At 49.2% G+C, this 22,141-nt stretch overlaps 1 protein-coding gene across 3 annotated transcripts in view; it reads left to right on the plus strand.

Moving 5' to 3' along the window:
* Positions 1–22,141, plus strand: part of CDK7 (cyclin dependent kinase 7) — a 633,476-nt gene that overhangs the window by 167,463 nt on the left and 443,872 nt on the right. For all 3 annotated transcript variants that reach the window (XM_069627397.1, XM_069627399.1, XM_069627398.1), the window contains exon 5: positions 11,828–11,896. In XM_069627397.1, the coding sequence (XP_069483498.1) occupies positions 11,828–11,896 (69 nt within the window). The remainder of the gene's footprint in view (positions 1–11,827; positions 11,897–22,141) is intronic.

Below are 22,141 nucleotides of genomic sequence, written 5' to 3' on the forward strand. Positions count from 1 at the left end.
GGCTTGACAACTGTCAGCATTGCAGTCGGTTGCAGATCGAGGAACTAGACTAGCTCAAAAATGTCCTTTACAGCAAACTGCAGTAGATGCTCGTCTGGGCACTTCTCTCAGCTTCTTCAATGGGCTCATGTCGTCCTTTGAGGCGGACGGCCCAAAGCTTGGGAATGTGTTGCAGGCAGCTGCCTTGTCCTTGGTTGTAGGTTCAGAGACCTGCTGGTACTCCCTATCCAGGAAGCTTGCTGCAGAGCCTAACTGGGCACACTGGCTGGGTACGGGTTCTGGAGGGTCCTCGGAGTTCTTTTCTCCCTCTGTTCCCTCTTTGGATATCCTGGCCTTCCTTCACTGGCAGAAGATGTAAGGCAGACTGTACCTTGAGCCGGTGTCCAAGATTGAGTTCTTCTTTCTTAATTCTTGTGAAGTCTTCAGGTGATCTGCTTGAAGAGTGTCTCCAGCCCTCTTTTAAAGCCAAGTGGGAAACAGTTATCAGTGTAGGCTGAGCCTACCTTTGTGAACCAATCCTGGGATCCCTACCAACTATCTTCTGTATGCGTGAGGTTATAACTAGAGTGCTTTGCAACATGCAAGGTAAAGTGGTGAAAACAGGAACAAGGTGTGCCCCAGAACTAATATGGCGGAACCGATCTCTCAACAGAAAGCGCTCTAGGTTCACTCCCTCTGCTACTAAGTCCCACCCATCTTCCTGTCTGTTGTGTTCAAAGAGTCTCTCTGGTTAATGGTCTTCTCTGTGTGGTTCCTGTTAAATTGGTAAGTCTGCCTTGAAGATGCTGAGAGACCAGACTCTTTGGCTACTGCAAACCACATTCTCTCGCCTTTATAAATGGGGTGCCCCTAGCGGCGGTGGCCTACTGCAACAAAATACCCAGACATGACGCAAAGGGTTTCTCATAATCTTAAATATAACAGCATAGTGACCAGTGTTCAGGAGCCTTGCCTCTTGAGTTCCTCCGACTGAATTAACTCACCACCCTGTACTAAATCCCCCAGCGAATGGATCCCTAATTTCTCGAAATGTGTTGTAAAAATCTCCTCCTGAATGAGTGGGAGCCCATGAACCGCATACAGAGCATAGTCAACATGGAAAACTCTTCCTGTGTTGGTACCAGAGGTGGCCTAATCCCATGCCCAGCGGGTAACGTCAATAGGCTCAATCTCTACCCTCAGGATGCGTCTAGGGATTCCCCACAGCATGCCCTTCAAGACGTCTGGTTGGGTGGTAGCTCTCAAGTTTAATAGTAGATCCTCCGAAGGGTGCCACCACCATATAGCGTATTGTATCTGGGAGGCGAGATCGTAACCATATAGGTCCGGGTAGTCCAGACCTCCAGCAGCGTATGGTAGGGTCAGTGTATCTAGTGTGACCCTCGCCTGTCCCCCTGCCCATACTAATCCAGACTGCAATGACCGGGTGCGTTTCCAGAACTAGGTAGGTGGGACCAATGGGACATTATTAAAAATGTATTATATCTTGGGGACCACAATCATTTTGGTCATCGCTAGTCATGCGGTTTGTGATTGGGGGAGGGGGGTGGATCCAAATAGCGACCCTGTGCTCCCAATGTTTGAGGGCTGTGAGATAGTTGTGTTTAAAGAGTTTAGATGGGGAGGTGGAAACTCCTATGTCTAAGTATCTCATTCCCCCAGGGCACCACCGAAAATCTGTACCAACGTCTATCGGGAGTGCTGTAGATATTATGGATGGGATTGCTGATTTGGACCAATTGATTCGTAACCCTGAAAATCCGCCAAATAACTTCAAATTTTGTTTTGGGTTTTTGATATACAACAGGATGTCATCCGTATAGAGGAAGATAGTTGAAGTATGCGAGAAAATCTGAACCCCTCTATGTGAATGGAACTCCCTGATGGCGCATGCAAGGGGTTCGACCGTCAGTGCAAACAGGATGGAAGAGAACGGACAACCCTGTCTTGTACCTCGAGTTGGAAAAATGCTATCTGAAATCAACTGATTCGACAATATCACGGCTTGAGGGGCCGAATAAATCAGTCAAATCCATTGTATATACTGAAGCTCCTAACTGGTTCTAGTGGTGATTTCAAATGGAAAAGGCCACTCGACCAAGTCAAGACCTTTTTCTGCGTCCAGGGCTGTGATTACTATGGGTACGTTGTGCATAAGTGAGAACAACCGCCTCAGGTTTTGTGTAGAGCTGCCCGGGATAAACCCTGCCTGAACAGGGAGGACTAGGGCGCTCATGTGAGGGAGGAGTCTATCAGCTAGTAGTTTTGCCTGAATTTTATTATCAGTATTTATAAGTGACAGGGGCCCATAGGACGTGCAGTTAGTAGGATCTTTATGGTTTTAGCAGGAGAGTAACCCCTGCCGTCCTGGTGGATTCAGGGAGAAGGCCCGCAGACAGAGGCCTCATACATTCGGCTAAGGTGTGGGGCAAGGATGATGGCGTATTCTTTGTAGAATTCGGCAGAGATGCCGTCCTGGCCGGGGGCTTTACCACTAGGGAGATCACGGATGACCCTACAGATCTCAACCGTTTGGGGTTGTATTCATCAGGTCTGCATGTGCGGGATCTCACCAACGTAGGGCGTCCCGGTCCACATATTACCTAATTTGTTCTGGAGAAACCTTCAATTGTGATGAATATCGTTTATTATAATAATCCCGAAAACCTTATTGATCTCGCTGGTGTCACAAACTAAGCTTCTGTTAGCCTCAGAGACCTCCACTATTCCCTCCCGGTCTCCGTCTTTGCGGATCGCCCAAGCAAGGGTGTGACTGGTCCTACCTCCCTCCTTTATATTTTGTAGCCAGAATCAAGTCCCCCAGAATCCCATCCTCCCTGCTTGCCATCTCTAGGTTTTCAGGTCTCTTACAGGATAACAATTTCTCGGCCTGTGGATCCCTCCCCTGGCTCTGCCTATGTTCCAGGTCCTGAATATATTTCCCAAAGCTGCAGAGGGACCCTCTCAAGGATTTAAGAACCCCTCCTTGCCTGGAAATGCAGCAGCCCCTAATGAAGACCTTTGAGGACCCACACCATTCTGAAGTCTGGAACTGAGTCTGCGTTAATTTGGAAATATTCCAGGAAGTCTTCCCGGATCTCAGCCCGGAATACCTCGTCTTCCAGAGTTCGAGGGTGGAAGTGCCAATGCGGACGGTGTAACTCTGTATCAGGGATGGAAATGGAGGCAACTATCGGCGAATGGTCGGAGAGCATCCTTGGCTACTTCCTAGCAAATTGTATAGTCCAACCAAAGATGCAGTTAACATTATGTAGTTTATCCTAGATACACTTCCATGGGCCCCTGAATAGAACGAAAACTCCCTTGTGTTGGGGTGTAAGTGTTTCCGTTCATCCACCAGCCAAAATGGTTTGGCTTTATCTCCCCAAACAATGGCAGCTTTATATAAAGTAATTTGCGTTGTTGATCGGACTAGGTCCAGGGACATAGCAAAATTAAAATCACCCACCTATATTACTTCATATGCAGAAAATGCATGTATCATTGCAGCACAATTCTGAAGAAATTTGGGAGTGTCTAAATTAGGAGCATAAACATTAATGAAAAGAATTCTAAACCCTGCACATTTTCCCGGTCACATATTTTGTCATGAAATCAATACCTCAATGACTGGTGTATATATATTGCAACCCCTTTGGATTGTGAAGAGTATGAGGATCTGTATCTGTGTATCCCCCAACCCCTGGCAAGTGGGAGTGGGCCGTCGAAGGGAGGTGTCTCTTGTAAGAAGAGTCCATTAACCGCCTGCAATTTAGCATGGTTGATCGCCATTCAAAATGTTTTGTTGTTGGTGACCCCTCTAATGTTCCAGGACATTACTTTTAGTAATTCACCCACCATGGTCACTCGCATTAGGGATTGGCAATGAAGCAATGCGACATGACCTGTGTATCCCAGATAGATAACCCCCGCCCCCCCCCCCCAAGCAAAACGCATGTCTATAACACTTATGAATCTGCAAACAGTCTTCTATTGTGTAGGCACCGCAAACATGAAGCAACAACCCTTACCGCTTCACACCCACGCCAGCCCCACCAGCATACCGGCTTACCATCCCCCCAACCCCTTAATTTCCCCAACTCCCACACCCACCCACGCTAGAAACCACAGCAAACCAGCTTGAGTCCCATTAACAACACAGCTTAAACTACAGCTGAAACACAACATCTTCAGTGTCTGCGGGATCGGGGCGCTACAGGCAGCCAACAGACTCCTGTGGCGTTGGGCTCACCAAGTTCAAGTAGATTTATCCCTGGGGATCTAGGATCCTCCAGGTCAGAGATCATAACATGCAGGACTGCTATCCTCGGAGAGGCTGTCAGGATGGTCGAAAAAACGGAGAGCTGAATCTCGTGTCATCGGGGAGAGTGTCCAGGGGAGCCGTGGGTGCTGGGTTGTTCGGTTGCAAACCGCTCTGCTGCTTCAGTGGTGGTGAAGATGGTTTTCCCGTTGCGTACTACGCAAAGTTTGGCAGGAAACCGCATTGCATAGTGGACGCCTTTGCGTCTCAGGACATTCTTTGCAGTTTGAAAAGTCTTCCTTTTGATCCTGCACCTGTGGGCTAAAGTCAGGAAATAGGGTCGATTGCTGCTGATCCCCAACAAAGTTCACCCCGCTCCCAGGCTGCTTTGAGAAAGTCATCCCTATCCCTATGGTTGCCAAGGAGTGGTGTGCACGCTCCACTAAGAACATTTTCGAGATTGTGGGATCCCCCAGAATGTCCATTAGCAGCTTCTCCACAAATTGCTCCATTTGCTCTATGGGGATGGATTCTGGTACCCCTAGGATGCGCATATTGTTGCATCGAGAACGACCTTCAAGGTAATGATTTTTAGCCGCTATTTTCTTTGCGGTCTGTTGTAGGTGGGTAACTTCTCGTTGCAAGATGGATATTTTGTCCTCGTCACCAATTCTGGTCTCCGCCTCGGTCATGGGGCTACACAATGTATCTGTACCGCAGATATGACGACACTCCAGTTAATCGTGTCGATTGTCGTGCCTAGTGTATCAGTGCTGTTCTTCAGTGCCACCAGTGTCTGGTTCAGAGCAGCAACATCGAGTTGAAAGGGGACAGAGAAGGAGGCGGATTGAGGGTCAGACCTCGCAAAGTGGTCAATTTTAGCCTGTTTTTTATTTATTTTTTATTTGGTTTCACCATGGTGTTAGCTGCGAGTTGATCCTACTCCATCTCTGCGTGTTGTAGGATGTCTCAAAATGGTGCTAAGCCCAGATCAATCCGGAGCGGTAATCGCACCTGTGCCCTGCTGCATGGAGGGGGCGCTCTGCCTGTTGTACACCTGGTGGGGATGGAGCAGATGGGGTGTGGATATCTGGGTCGGTATCTTGACTTGCGTCCCTCCTAGGGGTTCCCAGCCAGTACTAATGTGCCTCGCTTGCTGGGTAACTTGTTCGTCCCTCCAGCTCCCGAGCCTAATCCCACGGGGTAATGTCACCAGGTCGTGTGCCCAGCAGGCCTAATGTTGCAGCCAGTGAGTGACCCCTGCCCAGGAGAGGGCGCAAGGGTCTGGGGCGGGATGGCGGGGTCCGCCTGCCGAGTTTCTCTGTGGGACTCGAGGGATTTAGGCCCATGCCGGTCCGCGATCAGGAGGTGACTAAGCAGGCTGTTGGTCTGGGTGGTCGGCAAAAAACGCAGCACTCACCGCCCCGCAGCTCCGTCACTTGTTCTCCCCGCCATTGTAGCCCAGGGCGCCCGCCCTCTGGTTTTGTGTAGTAGGGATTTCATCCCCAGGAAGCAGGATATATTTCAAGGATATGTGAACCGGTGATGGAGCTCTTTCAGGCTGCAGCCATTTCTGTTGTTGCGCTAGCTCTGTCGCATCTTTTGACACACTCCTGGCTACGAGATCCTTTCGGCCTAACCAGTCCGGAGGCGTAATGGCCTTGATCTTCCCTGACTGGATCCTTGCCACTATCATTCCCACTCAGTCCTATTCCTCCTTTAAATGCCTCGTCTGCAGGCATGGAATCTTTCCATCCCTTTCATTGACACTTGCCACCATCTACAGGTCCCCTGGCCCGGTCGCCCTCTTCCTCTGAGTGGTCTGACTTAAATTCTTCCCTTCTTGCCTCTACCTCCAAACGTCTCCTCCTTGGCAACTTCAAAATTCATCTGGACACCTCTGAGGTGGCCACTAGTCACTTTTGCAGCCTCTGCAATGTTCTCACCCTGACCATGCATCCCTTGGGTCCGGCTTATTCTGGCAGATATACCTTGGGTGCTCTAATCGCCTCTGACATTCCTGTCTCCAACCTTTGCACTACTCCTCTCTCCTGGTGTAACCACTTCCTCCTGTCTTCTCATCTGGATCTCTTGGGTCCCCCTACTATGCATTTTCCAGCCCTGCCTGTCTCCTCCGTCATTCGACCGATGAAGTGAGTGTCAGTTTCTGCCTCTAGCACCTTCATTCCCCCCTCCCTCTCCTGACTTGGATGCCCTCGCTGACTCAGTCCTTGCTAATATTCACCTTTCACTAACACCCTGGATATCCTTGCCCCTGTCATGAGGATCCGAATGAAACCTGCCTCTAAGCGTAACTATTGGTATGTCTATGAGCTAGCCGCCTTCACTTCTCCCATTCCATCCCTGACCATTTGTACTTCTCTGGTCTCCCACTTCCTATCCAAAACCCAGGACAGTCTGTCCTCTCTCCTCTACCCCCTCCGTCCCTATCCTGTGATTATGCCTTCCCTCTTATCTCCCCTACCTCTCTCCTCCTTCTCTCCCTTAGCACCGGTTTAGGTATCTAGAGTAGTCTTCTCTATGAAAGTCTCCTCCAAACAGGTGCCCCCCGTTCCTCTAGAACAATCAAGGACAACATTGCCTCCCTTGCGCTTTCCCAAACAGACTTCTGTTTCCACTCCTTTGACACTGGCTCTTTCCCTCAACACCTCCAGCACTCTGTTGTGCTTCCCCTCCTTAAAAAGCCCTCTTCTGACCCTTCCTGCTAACTATCGCCATATCGCCATCCCCTTCCAGGGCAAACTCCTTGAGAAGCTTGCCATCTCCCAACTGACTCAGCATTCCAACTCGGTTGGCTGTCTCCATGACCTTCAGTCTGGCTTCAGAGCTGCCGGAGGCACGGTAACTGCTCTACTGAACACCTGTGATGCACTGCTCTCTAATCTTGTCTCGATCTCTCCTTCTGTTCTTATCCTCCTTGATCTTTCCTCCACCTTTCACACCGTCAACCATGCCACCCTGATAAATTGGTTTTGTGACACCCTTGGTATCACAGGTCTGGCTCTGGATTGGCTTATCTCGTTCCTCTCCAACAGACCCTCCTAGGTTCAACTGGGCCCCTTTCTTTCCCCCATCTTGCACTCCACCTGCGGCGTACCTTAAGGATCAATCGTCTCACCATGGCTTTTCAATATCTACCTTGGCCCATCTGATCTCATTCTTTCCTCACTTCCAGTGTTATTCAGACGACACGCAGCTTTTTCAAGCTTCCCTTTCCTTCCTCCGCTCTCATCCCTGACTGCCATTCAGTCATGGTGCGTTGCCAATGATCTCTGCCTTAATGCCATTAATACAGAGATCCTTTCCGTTGGGACCCCAGCTCCTAGCTTCCCACCCTCCCTTTGGCTGCCCTCCATGGGCCTCATTCCCTCACCCTCTTGAGGCATCTTTGATTTCTCTCTCTTCTTCTCTCCTCACGTTGCAGACCTTGCAGACCTTGCAAAGAAGGCCCACTATCAACTGCACCTCCTCACCTTCCCCCAGAAACTCAGTCTCCGGAGCTCTGGTCCTTTCTAGGCTTGACAACAGCCTCTTCCTTAATCTTCCTTCGTCCCCTTTAACTAATTCAGAATAGGACTGCAAGCCTTATTCTTGGCCTCAAGCCCAGGGAATGCATCTCCCCAGCCGTAACATCTCTCCACTGGCTCCTGGTTGCTGCTGGGATCACATTTAAGGAAGCCCTTTGCAACATCTAAAGGGCTTTTTGGGGCCTGGGACCCCCGCTACATCCTTCTCCCGCTCCCCAAATACCTCCCTGCTAGAGCCCTTCGGTCTGCTAGCGCTAACTCCCTGCAAATACAATCCTTCTCTAAGCAAAGATTGGGGGGTGAGGGGTAGACATCTCTCCTCTCCAGGAGCCGCCCTCTGGAATGTTCTTCCTGCCCCTCTCAGGCTTGAGCCGGATCGCCTTAAGTTCTGGAAGCTCCTCAAGACCTTACTTTTCTCCGCCTCCTTCTCTCTCCCTCTCCCCTGCTGAAACTTTCCCTCTCCCTCTGACTGGCTTCCTGGTTCCCACTGATTATTACAGGGTCCCAGGCCCTCTTTCGCCAAGTCCTCCCATGCCCACTTCCCTCATTATTTCCCTGTGCTTACCTTCTCTCCATGGCACTGGCCCTTGGGCCTCCCCGTAACACCTGCACTTCCTCCTTCGCCTTCCCTCCCACCTTAGCTCTTACCGCTCAGACCTGCACTTCCCCTTCTTGTTCAGCAGTTGCACAATCCTAATGTCACAAGGTCTAGTAGGACCGTTATTGTATCTTTCTCCCTTGTCTCCCCCTCCCCATTTGTCTAGTGGCGCCTTGAAACACCTTGTTGTATAGGCACCTTACAAATGTCCAATACATAAAATAAAATCATCACTGTGCTACACAAGCTGACAGAGCTCCTACTGCTTATTTCAACTGTATGTTTTTAATTTTGTCATCTGGAAAAGATCGTTAAATTTCCTGCATTGAAAAGTGCTTGTGATATGTTAAGTTTTATTTTTATTTTTTAAAGTTGGTTGACACTTATGAAGTAACAACTTACAAATTTGTAAAGAGAAAATACGTACTTCTTAAAAAATATTAAGTAAAGATACTTTGAGCGAGTTTCCTGAAGGGTTGAAAAACTAGGAGGCACAATTGGTTTTCCAAAAACCTCTGGACAACGATGCCCATCATTTAAGGGTATGGTCCATCACCTTGAAGGTAGCCAGTTTTGTGCTGCTTCTGAAGCCAGATTGGTAGGACAGAAGGACTTTGTTGGCTTCAATGTGTTGAAGGAGTTGAGTGGCTACTGCTTTCTCAAGGATGTTACCTAGGAATGTAAGATGGGTGATTGGGCAGTAGTTGCTGAGGTAGTCGGTGACTAGTGTTGGCTTCTTCATAAACGGGAGGATTTGTCTGGTCTTGAGCGTGGTTTAAGGTGCCTTGAGTTGGAGAGCTATTGATGGTTGTCAGGTAAGTGGGGAGTGCTTCAGTCAGAAGGTTCTTGAGTACGGAGGTAGGATGCCATCCTCATACGATGTGGCCTTGAGGAATGCTAGTGGGGCAGTGAGGTCTTCCATAATGAGTATCTTGAAAGTTGTTCAGGTAGTTGTGGTTTTGCAAGATGGGATGTTTAATGTGCTGTCAGTTGTGGTGTTTGAGTTTATGGGTTGGAGGATCATGCTGATCTTGTTGATGAAGAAATAATTGATGACCGTGGATTCTCTGATGGAGTGCGGTACGTGTGGGTTGGGCAGAAGGTTGATACACTGCTTGATGGCTTTGAAAAGGGCTCTGCTTTCACTCTTGGGCTTGAATATGGTGTTTTGGTAGTAGTTGGATTTGGCAGTGATCAGTCATCTGCATGTTTCATATAGTTCTTTGGGCAGTTCATAGTCTGATGCACGGCACGATTTTAACCAAGTCTTTTCTTGTTTTCCGATGGTTCATTTGTTGAAGTTGTGTTCTTGAGTGTACCAGGGTGCGGAAGGTTTAGACTTGAGGGTGCGTTGTTTCACTGGGGCATGGCGGTTGAAGATGGTTGTGAGTGTTGCTGAGTTCTTGGAGAAAGAGAGTTGCACTCCTGGTTCATCTCTGGAAAACCGGCCCATCTGAGGTGGAGATTTGTGACGTTTTCTGTGTGACCCTCCACTGAGAAGATCTTGAATAATCTGAAGGCTTGTTTGATGGGTTATTCAATGATGTGCTTTATTGGGGTGTTGTGACTAATGTCAAAGAGGATTGCTAGGTGGAGGGTGGGCAGGGGAGTGATGAGGTTGAGGATATTACCTTTCATGTGCTGTGAGGTTGAGTGTTGAATATGAAGGGGAGCTCTTCCGTCTTTAGCTTGGTTGCTGGGTTGCCATGTATGTTGAATCCGCTGAGGAAGATGTTGGCGTGTGTGTGAGACCTGTTTCTGACCAAGTCCGTGAAGTCTTCGATGAAGGAGGTGTTGGGCTTGGGTAGTCTGTAGATGAGGTGGAAAGTGACTACTCCCATTGGGGAGAGTGGGAAGTGGCAGGAAAGGTTTTCAAAAGAGTCAATGTTGGCAACAACCAGTTAGGCGCATGATCGTGAGATTTTGTGAATGATGGCGAGGCCTCCACTCATCTTGTTTGAAAGGTCTCGTCGATTTCTATGGTTGTTGGGGTTGAAGATGGAGGTCTAGAATGTTGGTGGAGGTGGATTTCCGCTGGTGGAGGAAGAAAAGAACCAGTTGACAGCCTTCTGTTTCTGCATCCAGACTTTGGAACTGCCTACCTGTTAACACAACTCGCCCCCTTGCTTTGACATTTCAGGAATGAGCTCAAGACCCTCCTCTTCAAGGAATGGCTCATCCCTAACACTTAGGTCCACACTCTCCCCCCACAACCTGGGACTGGGTGATCAGTTCCCCCTGTTTCCTCCCCTGGTTTCTTGTACAATGCTTGCTGCCAAATTGCCCACCTACCCAGTTAGTTCCCCACCGCCTTGTACGTCTGCTTCCCTCGCGTGTGTCCCTGCCCCCACTATGACTTGTAAAGCGCTATGTTGCTTCCCAAAACTAGGTCCATGCAGGAGCCTCGTGCCAGCGTGGCTAGATACAATCTAGAACCTGCTATAACCAATACTCTTACAATTACCCTATTCAAGATTCGCACAGTGTAAAGGTGCCGGCTTATATGGTGTGTTGCATGTGGTGATAAAATCTTAATCTGCATTGAAACAAGTGTTTATTTATTTTTACATTTGTGTAGCGTGCTAAGCCCTGAAGCATCAAGGCTCCGTTTACATGACCAGTTACTCAGATGACCGTGCAGGCATTATAATACGTACATTTTCAAAGTTCAAACTGGATGCATGGCCTTCAGTAAAATAAGTATTTTTAAGGGTCTCTGGAATGTCCAATAGGAGTGTTCAGCACGTAGAGTGGGCAGGAGGAGGTTCCAATGTTTGGCTGCAATGGCTGGGAAGATAGAGCCTCAGGCTTTAGCCCGTTTTTAAATTTAGGCTGGGTGATGTGTGAGGATAGGCTGTTCTGGTAGGTCTGGCGGAGGATGCCATGGAGATTTATTGCGATAGGTAGGGTACATCATCCTTATATAGGCGTCTTATCGTGATGAAGACGTTTTTGAATAGAATCGGTTCACAAATAGGGAGACTTTGGATTGGGAATACATAGAATCCATTGAGTGGAACACAGCCTGTTAACATGTGTTTGCTTATGTTAAAGGCATACTTTTTATATTGTACTTGGCCCACCAAAGTCTCATAAATATCCCAAATCCAATATGTGGTGTAGGATGGTGGTGGCAAGGTGTGGCCGTCCAGATGTTTTGGTCTACAACTCCCATCAGCACGAGTCAGAATAGTGAATGGCAATTAGCGATCAGGTAAGTCAAAGGCCAAAACCAACTTGATGGATGCAGGTTGCTGTCTTGGGAAGATTTCTATACTTGTTAAGCAACACTGAGAACAAACTTGTAGAAAGCAACTGCAGTAACATGGTGGTTTTACATTTAATTGCAACATTTTTGTAAGGCTCGTTTTATCTTTAGTTTGTGTTTTACAGATGCTTGTTTTTACATTTTTTTTACAGCTCCTTGATGCATTTGGACATAAATCCAACATTAGTCTTGTGTTTGATTTCATGGAAACTGATCTAGAGGTAAGATTAACACTTGCGTTCAGACTCTAAACTGTCTCCTGAATCTAGTGACTGGTAAAGGCACATACACAGAGGGCTTCTTTTACCTTTTTATATAAAATACACTCCAGTATGTGCACAGTCAAAAATAGGATTGAAGGGCGAAAAACAATTGGCCCTCTGAAGCAGGGGCATTCTGTCATGAAGCTTTATTTAAATGGAGAGGAATAAATTATTTCAAATTTAAATGTGTGCTTTGTTTTAATTGATTGTCGGTATGGGATGGAAATGTATGTTTTATCTAAATGTTCTAAAAATGATTGTTCCCTTTTTGTTTTTTGTTTTGGGAAAGTTTTTTTTTTGTAAGTAGTCTAAAAGTGTGACTGGTAAGTGGTGCACCCCACCTAGCACTAAAACCTGCGTAGCCGCACAGCATTGAAATACCGATCAACTTCTGCGCAAATTCTAAACAACAAAGCTGAGCATCCCCCATTGTACCTCCCCTTTGTCTCCATAATATCTTATGTAGCCCCTATTCTAGCTATCACACACTACAGAAAGCCTAGAACAAAGAAAACTCAACCTTCTCCATTAGTTGTTACTTTATACAGAAACAGCTTTATATGGCACCAAATGCTATATCAACTGGCACTTCTATTGCTTGCAATAGTAACAGTTCTGGTTAAGGAAATGCTGGATAACAAAGTTTCAGAGCTGCATAACAGAGCAAACAAGCCAGAGAGCTTGGTTGTATGTCCTGTTTGCTTTATTCGATTTGGACAACAGACATTTGGCTAACCAGTATTTTAATTTATCCGGCACAATTGAGCTCTTACTGTATTTTGCAACTCTTATACAAATGAGTTGGAAGTATCCAGAATGTAGACCTGTTTTTCAGTGCAGGTTCTGAGTGAACATTGTGTACATATTTGCTAGCCCATGCGTAATGGGAGAAGGAACGGCTACTCTCTTGTATAGGGAGCAAAACGTTCAAGGACAACAACATGTGACCTTCTTATGCAGTCACTTATGTTTTGCTGGAAATATTTACGATTCATTTTGGTATGAACGTGAAAATGTCCTTCTCAGTACCCATTTCAGTTAGGAATGAAATAAACCAGTCCAGAATGTTCCCTGCTGTTACTAAACGGGACAGCGGTATGGAGTGGTCGACCGTGTCGAATGCAGCTGACAGATCCAACAGGATGAAGGATCCGACTCCACCGTGGTCCAACAACATGGTCAGATCGTCGACCACCGACACCAGGACACTCTGTGCCTCACCCCGGCCAAAAAACACACTGAAACGGGTCAAAGACTAGAGACATTTCCAAGAAAGAAGAGGAGCAACTAAGGATTCAAGAAGTTTCATGAAGAACGGAAAAAGTGAAATGGACTGGAAATTAGCCAACACCAAAGGATCTAGGGAGGGTTTTTTCAGGAGTGGGATAACAATTGCCTGCTTCAATTCGGCTGCAATCGAGCCCATCAGGCAAGACCCATTCACAGCTTTGGTGACCCAAGCGATAATGCTAGGCATAATTGCTTTAATGGTGGTCAGCGGAATAGGGTATGAGGGAGCCGCAGACTTTAGCCGGCCAAATGCCTGCAGGACCTTACATTCAGAAAATGCAGGAAATCCCATCAAGTAATTGTGGGGGGGAGTTCTATAGCTCCTGTGCAATAGAGGTAATGGAGTCTCTTGTACCTCCCATTACCTTCTGAGGTATTGCGGTATGCCACGGGGACTTTCTAGGACTGGTGTGCCTCTCTGATTCTTCGGACTCCTCTCTCTGGCTTCCACAGCACCGCGGTGGCTTCTGCCCACTGTTGTGCTGCTTGGCTCTTCTCTCCTGCTTCGTGTTCAGGTCTGCTCCATCTGGACCCCTGGAGAACTCACTCAGAGCTTCGCCGACATCCTTCGTTCTTCTGCAACTCCCGTCTGCCGACAGCGTTTAAAACTCTGGCTAGTTTCCATGCCTGTTGCCTCTCCCACCTGGGCTTAACAGGTTTGTTAGTCCATCGTCTCTTCTTATACAATGTTGCAAGTCCGGCCCTGGTGGATTCTCAAAGTCCTTTTGTTTCTGTTGATACCTTGGTCTGCATGCCTCCTCTTGGTCAACTCATACCAGTATTAGCACAGTCAGTGATCTTCATGTCTTCTGTGCTCTTCATCCTAGTACTTTCTGCTTTAGCTATAGTCCATGTGTTACAAGCCTACATGGGTTTACTCTCAATGAAATGGCTGTGAATGGAAGGGGGTCTAGGGAATGTTGCTAAGTGGCATTGGTCAATGGGCTGTATCTAGGTGTGTACCTTCCAACAAGCTCCTTGCGCATTAAACCACCCTTAGGGGGGGACTGCTGGGTAGTGGCCACACCTCCCTAGCCTCATGGAAAAGGGCTCCCCATTGGGGAGAAGTGACGACACCTTATGAATCATCACAACTGGCACCAAAAGTTTGGAAAGATCTTCCCTTTGCCCACTATCTTTATTTTCTCTTTCACTCTTTCCTATTCCATCAAGTTGATGATGTCCTTTTTTCTGATTGATTTGCACTGCGTTTTATTGATGTAAATTGCCTTGGCTTCAAGCCCTATATACATTCAATAAAATACAATTCACATTTCAAGATCAGTTAACACGGATGTTCCTAAACTGCTGCTTCTTTCCTTGACTGAACTCTAAACACTGAATTCTCAGCGAAAGAAGTGATAATTACTATGGGCACATTAAACTTGCTTGAGATGCAAAACTGAAAATCTTGCAGTGAGATGTGCTGATGAAACTTATGTCCTGGGAGATGACATCAACCTGGTTTCTGCAGCTGCTTATGCATTATTAATACTGGATCATAAATCAGGAAGTCATTGCTTATAAATCAATTGCTCAATTCATTAAGAGATTTCTATTACACCAAGAGCTGATTTTCAGCTGCAATTAAGCCATTACCTTTCAGAAGACTGCTTACAAATATCAATGGCACCCCCATGCCAGCCCATGGTTTGTTATATTGCTGCCTTATACAGCTAACTGAGAGATCTGAATTGGATGTTTTGGGTGGGTTGGTTGCTGTGGTGGGTGGGAGTGGCCAAAAAGATTAACCTTACCCTGTGCAGTCAAAGGGAAGTGTCAAGAAGCCGAGTGAGATCAAACAAAAGAAAATCAATAGTCTTCACACTTGGGTAATCAAAGCCAAATCAACTCCCTCAAGACCAAGAATATGCACAAAATAACGTAATGTGTGTCGGGCTAGTCCTTCATCAGGATGTGGTCAGATCGTGGAGTAAACTCAGAAGTATGTGTCTTGTAGAAGTTCAAAAGAGTTCAAAGGAAGCGCTCTTCAGTTCTTGTAAAGCCCCGCTGTTGCCCCCACACCCCGGCAGCTTAACATAACAAAACAATTGGGGTGAAGGATAATGAATTACAAATAACATGTCTAGAGGCTTCTCAGGGTCCCTAACCATCAGTCCCAGTCTATTAGCAAAGTTCCCGTTTTTATAATTCTTAGCGTCCTTGACATGATGTTCGTGTGCAGCTAGGGGACCGTGAAGAGGCCTTGTACTCCCGGGGTCTGAATTCTGCACTGGCCATAAATGCAGACCTGTAGCCGTATGAAGATGGGAGCACCCCTGGACACCTTATGGGGTTCCTTTTAGTGCTCTCGAACTCCCTCTCTCAGGGTCTTTGACTTCTGGCCCTCAAACTGCCTGTCCTCCTTGCTTTGTTTCTAGCTCATACCTAGGAATCTCTTACTCGCCTTTGAGTTGTTACATCTCCTGACGTGCCTTTTTATTGTTTTGTCACATGCTCGTTCCTCCAGCCAACACACCCCGTAAGCTTAGTTTCCCTATCCTTCGCTTCATCACCTCCTGCTCAAATATCTGTTGGGCACGCCCAATGCCTGCCTCTTTGCTGCCACCTCCTTCAATCCCATCACCACTACCTCTTAAGCTTCTATTGTACTCGCATGTCCTGTCCCCTTTCCTCCATCCTTGTGGGCGTCCCCCAACATGGGGACAGTACTGGAACCTTTGGCAGCAGAACATTGAGCTTCCCCTTTAAATTTAGTACAGACGCGAGGGCACCGCCACGGACGAGGGAACGCTGCGCTGAGGCCCCATCCTCCAGTGCCTTACCTAAAGCCCTTTTTCCGCACGGACGGTGTCAGACCTGGCAGCCATTGCGTAGAATATTTAAACTCCACTTGCTCCCCTTCTTTGCTTTTCAATCTTATTTAACCTTTCTTTGGTGCTACGCCTCACCAGCCGCATGTCGGCTGCAGGAGAATTCAGGATGTGCTTCGTGCGACTGCTCGTTCTCGGCCATGGACCCTCATGCTCTCGGTCTTGAGTGCCTTGGCCCCGACCACCACTAGGACGCATGCACGGCTTGCAGCGCTCTCGGTCATAGGGCATTGAAGAATCGCTTATTGATTTGGAGTGAAATATTCCACACTTCCCCTCCGGCACACCTTCAGGACTTTGGTTCCAGAACCTCTCGTCAAGACAAGGTAGGCCCTCTGTTCAGCACGGATCCTCAGCGCAGTGACTCATTCCCGCGGGTCCTCACAGGCAAAGGTTTCTTGTATTCAGGTTCTGGCAGGTCCGAGGCCTCTAAGGCTAACGGCTCTAAAGCGGAGGGGCTCAGGAGCCCTACTGGGCTGTCCTCTGAAGGGCGATCAAGTTTTTCCTCCTATTCGACCCCAAGTGGTAAAGCTTCATCGGGTGCCACCTCCAATCGTCGGTCCTCGTCACGATCCAGCAAAATGACCGACGCAGGTGCCAAGGGCGAGCAGCCTACTGGAGCTCGCTCTAAGGTTGTGAGTCGGGGTATTATGTCTACCGGCCGAGGGTTCAAGGCTCCCAGAGTGATCTCGTTGGTCGCTTCTGCTTTGGGTGCAAGACCCAAGCTGTATCCTGCCATGTCTAAGCCCTCTTGTGGCCTTCGCGCCCTCTCGCCCAGGGTGTGGCACAGGTTTCCAAGATGGTAGCTAGGCACATGGTGGAACCTGCTAGGCTGGCAGCCATTTTGGATTTGACTCGGGGCTAGCCCGTACTCTTGCCCATTGAATGGGCCTTGCAAGAAGATTTCAATCCCCTTTCCTCTGGAAGCATCAGAGGACTGTATGGTAGAGGCATCTGGTCTCACGGGTACATCTACCCCTCGTAGCCTTATGGCTACACGCCTCAAGCGCCTCAGCGATTTGACCAGTAACAGAGACCCAGTGCCTCGGAGGGCCGAGCCCCTAGGGATCCGGGCGACTAGTGAGGACTGCTTTTTCAAGTGCCTCCTCCTCATGTGTTAACCTCAGATGGGGCTCCTAAAGGATATAGTGAAGGTGATCCCGCAGGTGGTGCCTCCACCTGTCCCACCAGCAGTGCCGGTACCTCTGTGGTCCAGGCCCTACTGGTTAAGAATCCTCCACCTCCTCCTGTGCTCCAACGCCTCCCCCTCAACAGCTGTTTGACCTGTCTTCAGCTGTGGTCCTAGGGGATGACCCCGCTGGCACCTATCCCAGGGCCCGGACTCCCATCGCTCTGTAAAAGAGTGCAGGTGGGGACAACGATGATGCCCAGGGCTATTAACCCTCTGTATCCATTAAAGCATTTCATGACCACCTTCAGGACCTGGCAGAATTATTGGGGATCTCTCTGCCCGAGGAAGCCCCCCAGGAGTGTTAGCAAAGGTTTTGGGCAAGCGCACCACGATCTGGTTTGGCATCCCTCTGCAGAAGGATGACCTGCAGGTGGCGAGAAAGGTTTGGGAGAAGCCAAGGGCCAAAGCCCAGATGAACAAGCAGTTGGACAGCAGGTTCAGGCTGACTGATGTGGAGCCAATCTTCCTGGCCTCCCACCCGCAGCTGCATTACTCGGAGGTGGCTGCGGCCTCACTATATTGTAAACCATCACCTTCAACATCTCCCTCCACGGGAGCCACGTTTTGATTGTCTTTCCAAGGAGGATGAGGTCCTTCAGTATTTGGACAAACGCTGTTATGCCATTTCAGGACAGCATCTGCGGCATGCCAACGCTGACGCCCTTTTAGGCACAGCTAACCAGAAGCTGTAGCAGGAGCTCGGGGAGTCTTCGATCTCGCACATCGACACATCCAGCAAAGGCCTGTGTCTGGGTGTCAGTTCATCTGGCTTGCACAAGCTGATCCTAGATCTTCCCTTTGAGGGCATGGACCTCTTTCATTAGTCAACCAATGACGAGTTGACAAAGAAGGCGGCCTCCACTCAAACCACCAAGTCCTTGGCCATCCTGACAAAGCCAGGGCAGAAGTGCTTCTCTCAGGCTCAGGGCAGGACTGAATTCAAACCCTGCACTTTCACCGACTTCAAGGGCTTCCGGGGCCATGGTACGCGGAAGCCTGACTGGTCGCCCAGCGACATTAGGAGGAAGCAGCAGAGGACTTAGCGTGGGGTTTTTCTGCTCACACTTCTGACGTCAAGAAATAGTGACGTCAAGGTCAGGGGAACACAGCTCCCTAGTGGGGGGGCAGACTGGCTCTTTTCCAGGACAGCTGGTAGCATCTTTTTAAGAACCCTTTGAGCCTCTCCATAGTCTCCAGACTTCAGTCTTCCTCTGCCTTTTCCTCTACCATCCTCTCCTCCGCTTCATCAGATCGGATCCCCAGCTCTTGTACAGGAGGTCCTTTCACTCTTAGAGATGCAGGCGGTAGAACCGGTTTCTCAATCAGGCAGGGGCTCCAGTTTCTACTCCAGGATTTTTGCGATACTCAAGAACAACCAGGCTGACCTAAGGGTTGCCCTGGACCTGTCATTTCTCAATCCTTACTGCTAGAACGCTTCAAGATGATTACGTATGCACACATAATCTCTATGCGCAGGGGACTGGGTTTGTTCCCTAGACCTCAAGGATGCGGAACTCCATGTCCCCATCTACCAGCTACATCAGAGGTTTCTGCAGTTCACCATTATTTCCTACCACTTCCGGTACAAGGTGTTGCCTTTCGGCTGAAACTCAGCCCCTCGTTGCTTCACAAAGTTGGTAAATGCTGTGGCCGGTATCCTTCACTTGGAGGGCCATCACCCATACCCCTATCGGACGACTGGCTGGTGAGGATTGGGTCACCCAAAGGGATGATGCACTCTTGCCAGACATTGGCAGATATTCATCAGTTGTAACCATCCCACTATCTGGTCTTTCTATGTGTGTGTTGGAACACAGCTGTTCAGCAGGTGTTTCTCATGCCCAAGAGGCTCCTCGCTCTCTGCAACGCAGTGGGGCACTTTCTGGCCAACTCAATCACCTTGGCCTGCATGCTCACTGTGCAGCATGGGTGCCTCAAGATGAGGCACCTCTAGCTCCACCTGGCAGCCAATTTAGATCAGGAGACGGCGGAGGGGGTCTCAGTTGGAAAGGAACCCAATACCCCAGCTCCTCCTGCCCAATCTTCGCTGGTGGTTGATGGACGGCAATGTCTCAGTGGGAGCCCCATTCACCCGACCGGATCCTACCCTAGTGTTGACGACTCTCTTGGGCTAGGGGGCTACTCTGGAGGGCTTTGCGATTCATGGTGCATGGTCCAGGGCGGATGCCCTCCTGCCTACCAATCTGCTTGAGCTAAGGGCAGTGGGCCTGACCTTCAAGGCATTTCTGCCTCTCATCAGGGACAGGTCGGTTCTGGTCAGACAATTCTACTACAATGTTTTATCTGAGCAAGCATGGTGGCACCCATTTCCTACCTCCTCTGCATGGTGGTGGTATCGATCTGGGAATGGGCCTAGACGCAGGTGGTTTGGATTTCAGCAGTCCACCTCCCGGGACAACAATGCAGAAGCAGACCAGCTGAGCCGCTTGGGTTTCAACACCTACGAGTGGGAGTTGCACACGGACACCTTGTTACCCCAGTTTCATCATTGGGGGTTTGCAGACCTAAAGTTGTTTGCTTTGCTTCCAAATGCCCCCAGTTTGGTTTGTGGGCAGGACGGGAGTCTCTAGAAGACTCCTTCCATTTCTGTTGGCATGGTCGCAGGCTTTGTGTTCTGGCCCTCCCCCCACACCTCTCTGCTCCAGCAGACCCTCTGCAAGTTACAGGCATCAGTGGGCTACAGCCTCATCCTGATTGCCCCCCACTGGCCCTCGAGAGCCTGGTTTTCGGATCTGCTGCAGTTGTGCTCCCAGAGTCCCGTCCACCTTCCGATCTTCGGCAGGGGCTTCCTGACGCAGCATGGTGGGGATAGTGGAACATCCGGACCCGGCTGGCGCTGGAGGCCTGATTCCTGACCAGCTGAGGCTTCAGCATGCTCAATTTTCGAATGACAACTGGGACATCATTCAACCGGCCAGGAGGCCCTCTACTTGTTCCCAGTATAAGAGCAAATGGACTAGGTTCTGCCATTAGGCTTGTGACAAGGGTCTGGATCATGTCACCTGTCCCCTGGATGACGTACTGGCCTTTTCAGCACACCTGGCTCCTTCTGGAGTTCAGGTGGATACTTGCCGTCCTTATTTGGTGGCCATTGGTGCTTACAAGAATTCCCTGGAGCCCGTTTTGTTCTTCCAACCTAAGGCCCACCTCAAACGGTTGTCTAGGCTTTTCCTCCGGTGCATAGGCCGCATCAGGTCTGGGACATCAATGTGGTTCTTGCAGCTTTGCACCGCAAGCCTTTCGAGCCTATGGTCTCTGTAGACATCTGTTTGGTAACACTAAACTGTTTTACTGGTAGATCTCAACTCTGGGCGCAGTCAGTGAGCTGCGGGGGTTGTCATTGTGCAACAACAAGGTCATCTTGCGCACTCATCCAAACTTCTTACCCAAGGTGGTCTCTCCATTTATTATGAACCAAGAGATATGCCAGCGGTGTTCCTCCCGAAACCGCAGTCAGAGGCAGAGAGGGCCCTACATTCCTTGGACCTTAAGAGGGTCCTCAGGTTTTACCTTTCTCTGACGAAATCCGTCAGGAAGTCCAAAGCTTCGTTGGTCACTTTTGGGAGCTCCTCCCCCGGCTCTCAGGCTTGCAACGCTTCCATCGCCCATTAGATGGTGCAGGCCATTTCAGAGGCGTATATGGCCATGGGCAAGCCGGTCCTGGAGGGGATTCATGCCCTTGCGGTTGGGGCTAAGGCCACGTTTGTTGGATTTCAGAGACCCGCTTCTTGCGATTGTCATCAGCAAGGCAGCTACTTGGGGCCACTCCGTCTGCTTTCTGCAAGCACTGTTCGTGGGACACCAGCTCCAGGCGCGATCCTCTGCTTGGTCAAGCGATTTTAAAGAACCTTTTTGCTTCATCCTAGATATGAGGCAGGTTGTCAAGGCTCCACACTATGGTCTTGTTCAGTGGAATCACCCACAAGGATTGAGGAAAGGGGATGGGACGTATGACTCACCGTAGTGACTACAGTACTCTTAGTGCCTTTTCCTCCATACGTCCCACCCACCTTCCCCCGCTTGTATGGCAGGAGCTATTTTGTAAAAAGTGTAGCAAGGTATCTAAGTGTCCAATGTGTTCAAAGGGGTGAGGTGAGGTGCCGGAGGACAGGGCCTTGGCACGGCTTTCCCACACCTGATGCCGTGCACCCATGCGCTGTACTAAATTTAGAGGGGAAGCTCAATTTTCGTTGCCAAAGGCTCCGGTACCGTCCGCATGTTGGGGGACACCCACAAGGATGGAGGGAAAGGGGAGTAATGGCTGAGTACTTTAGAATCTATGGTGAGTAACTTCTTTCTTCTTAATCTCTATGCCTGCCCTCCTTCTGGACTCTCTTCCCCAGTTTATCTGTTGACCCCTCCTTCACTCCTCTTACCACCTCCCTTTATTCCTCTGTATTCCGCGTACCGCTACCTGATGAGGCACATATGCAGTGTCTCTGACTCCCCGCCTTCTGGATCTCTCTCCTTCTTTGTCTCCTGGGAATCTTTTCCAGGGATCTTTCTTCTCCTCTTCCCTCGCCTCTGGGGCTCTTTCCCCTCCCTTTGGGGCTCTCCCTACCTGCATCACTGCCTCTGGGGGAGGCTCTTTCCCTCTCCTATAGGGGCTCTCTCCCACCCCCTTGCCTCCGGAGCTTGCCCCCCTCTCCTAACTTTGAAGAAAGCACCGTAGAGGGAGGAAGTTTTTTCCAACGCTCCTCAGCTAACATTCTACGTTATTTCGTCGACCACTTTTTCATCGTGGGACTTTTCATCGCCGACCCTTTCATCGCCAACATTTTTCTTTTTTTTTATTTATGGGGGAGCTGTGCCCCCCCCCCCCAAACTCCCCTTACTTAAATAATCATACCCCAACCCGCACAAACA

Source organism: Ambystoma mexicanum, chromosome 6p (genome assembly GCF_040938575.1).
Source record: "Ambystoma mexicanum isolate Mex_15411 chromosome 6p, UKY_AmexF1_1, whole genome shotgun sequence".
In the NCBI taxonomy this organism is placed as follows: domain Eukaryota; kingdom Metazoa; phylum Chordata; class Amphibia; order Caudata; family Ambystomatidae; genus Ambystoma; species Ambystoma mexicanum.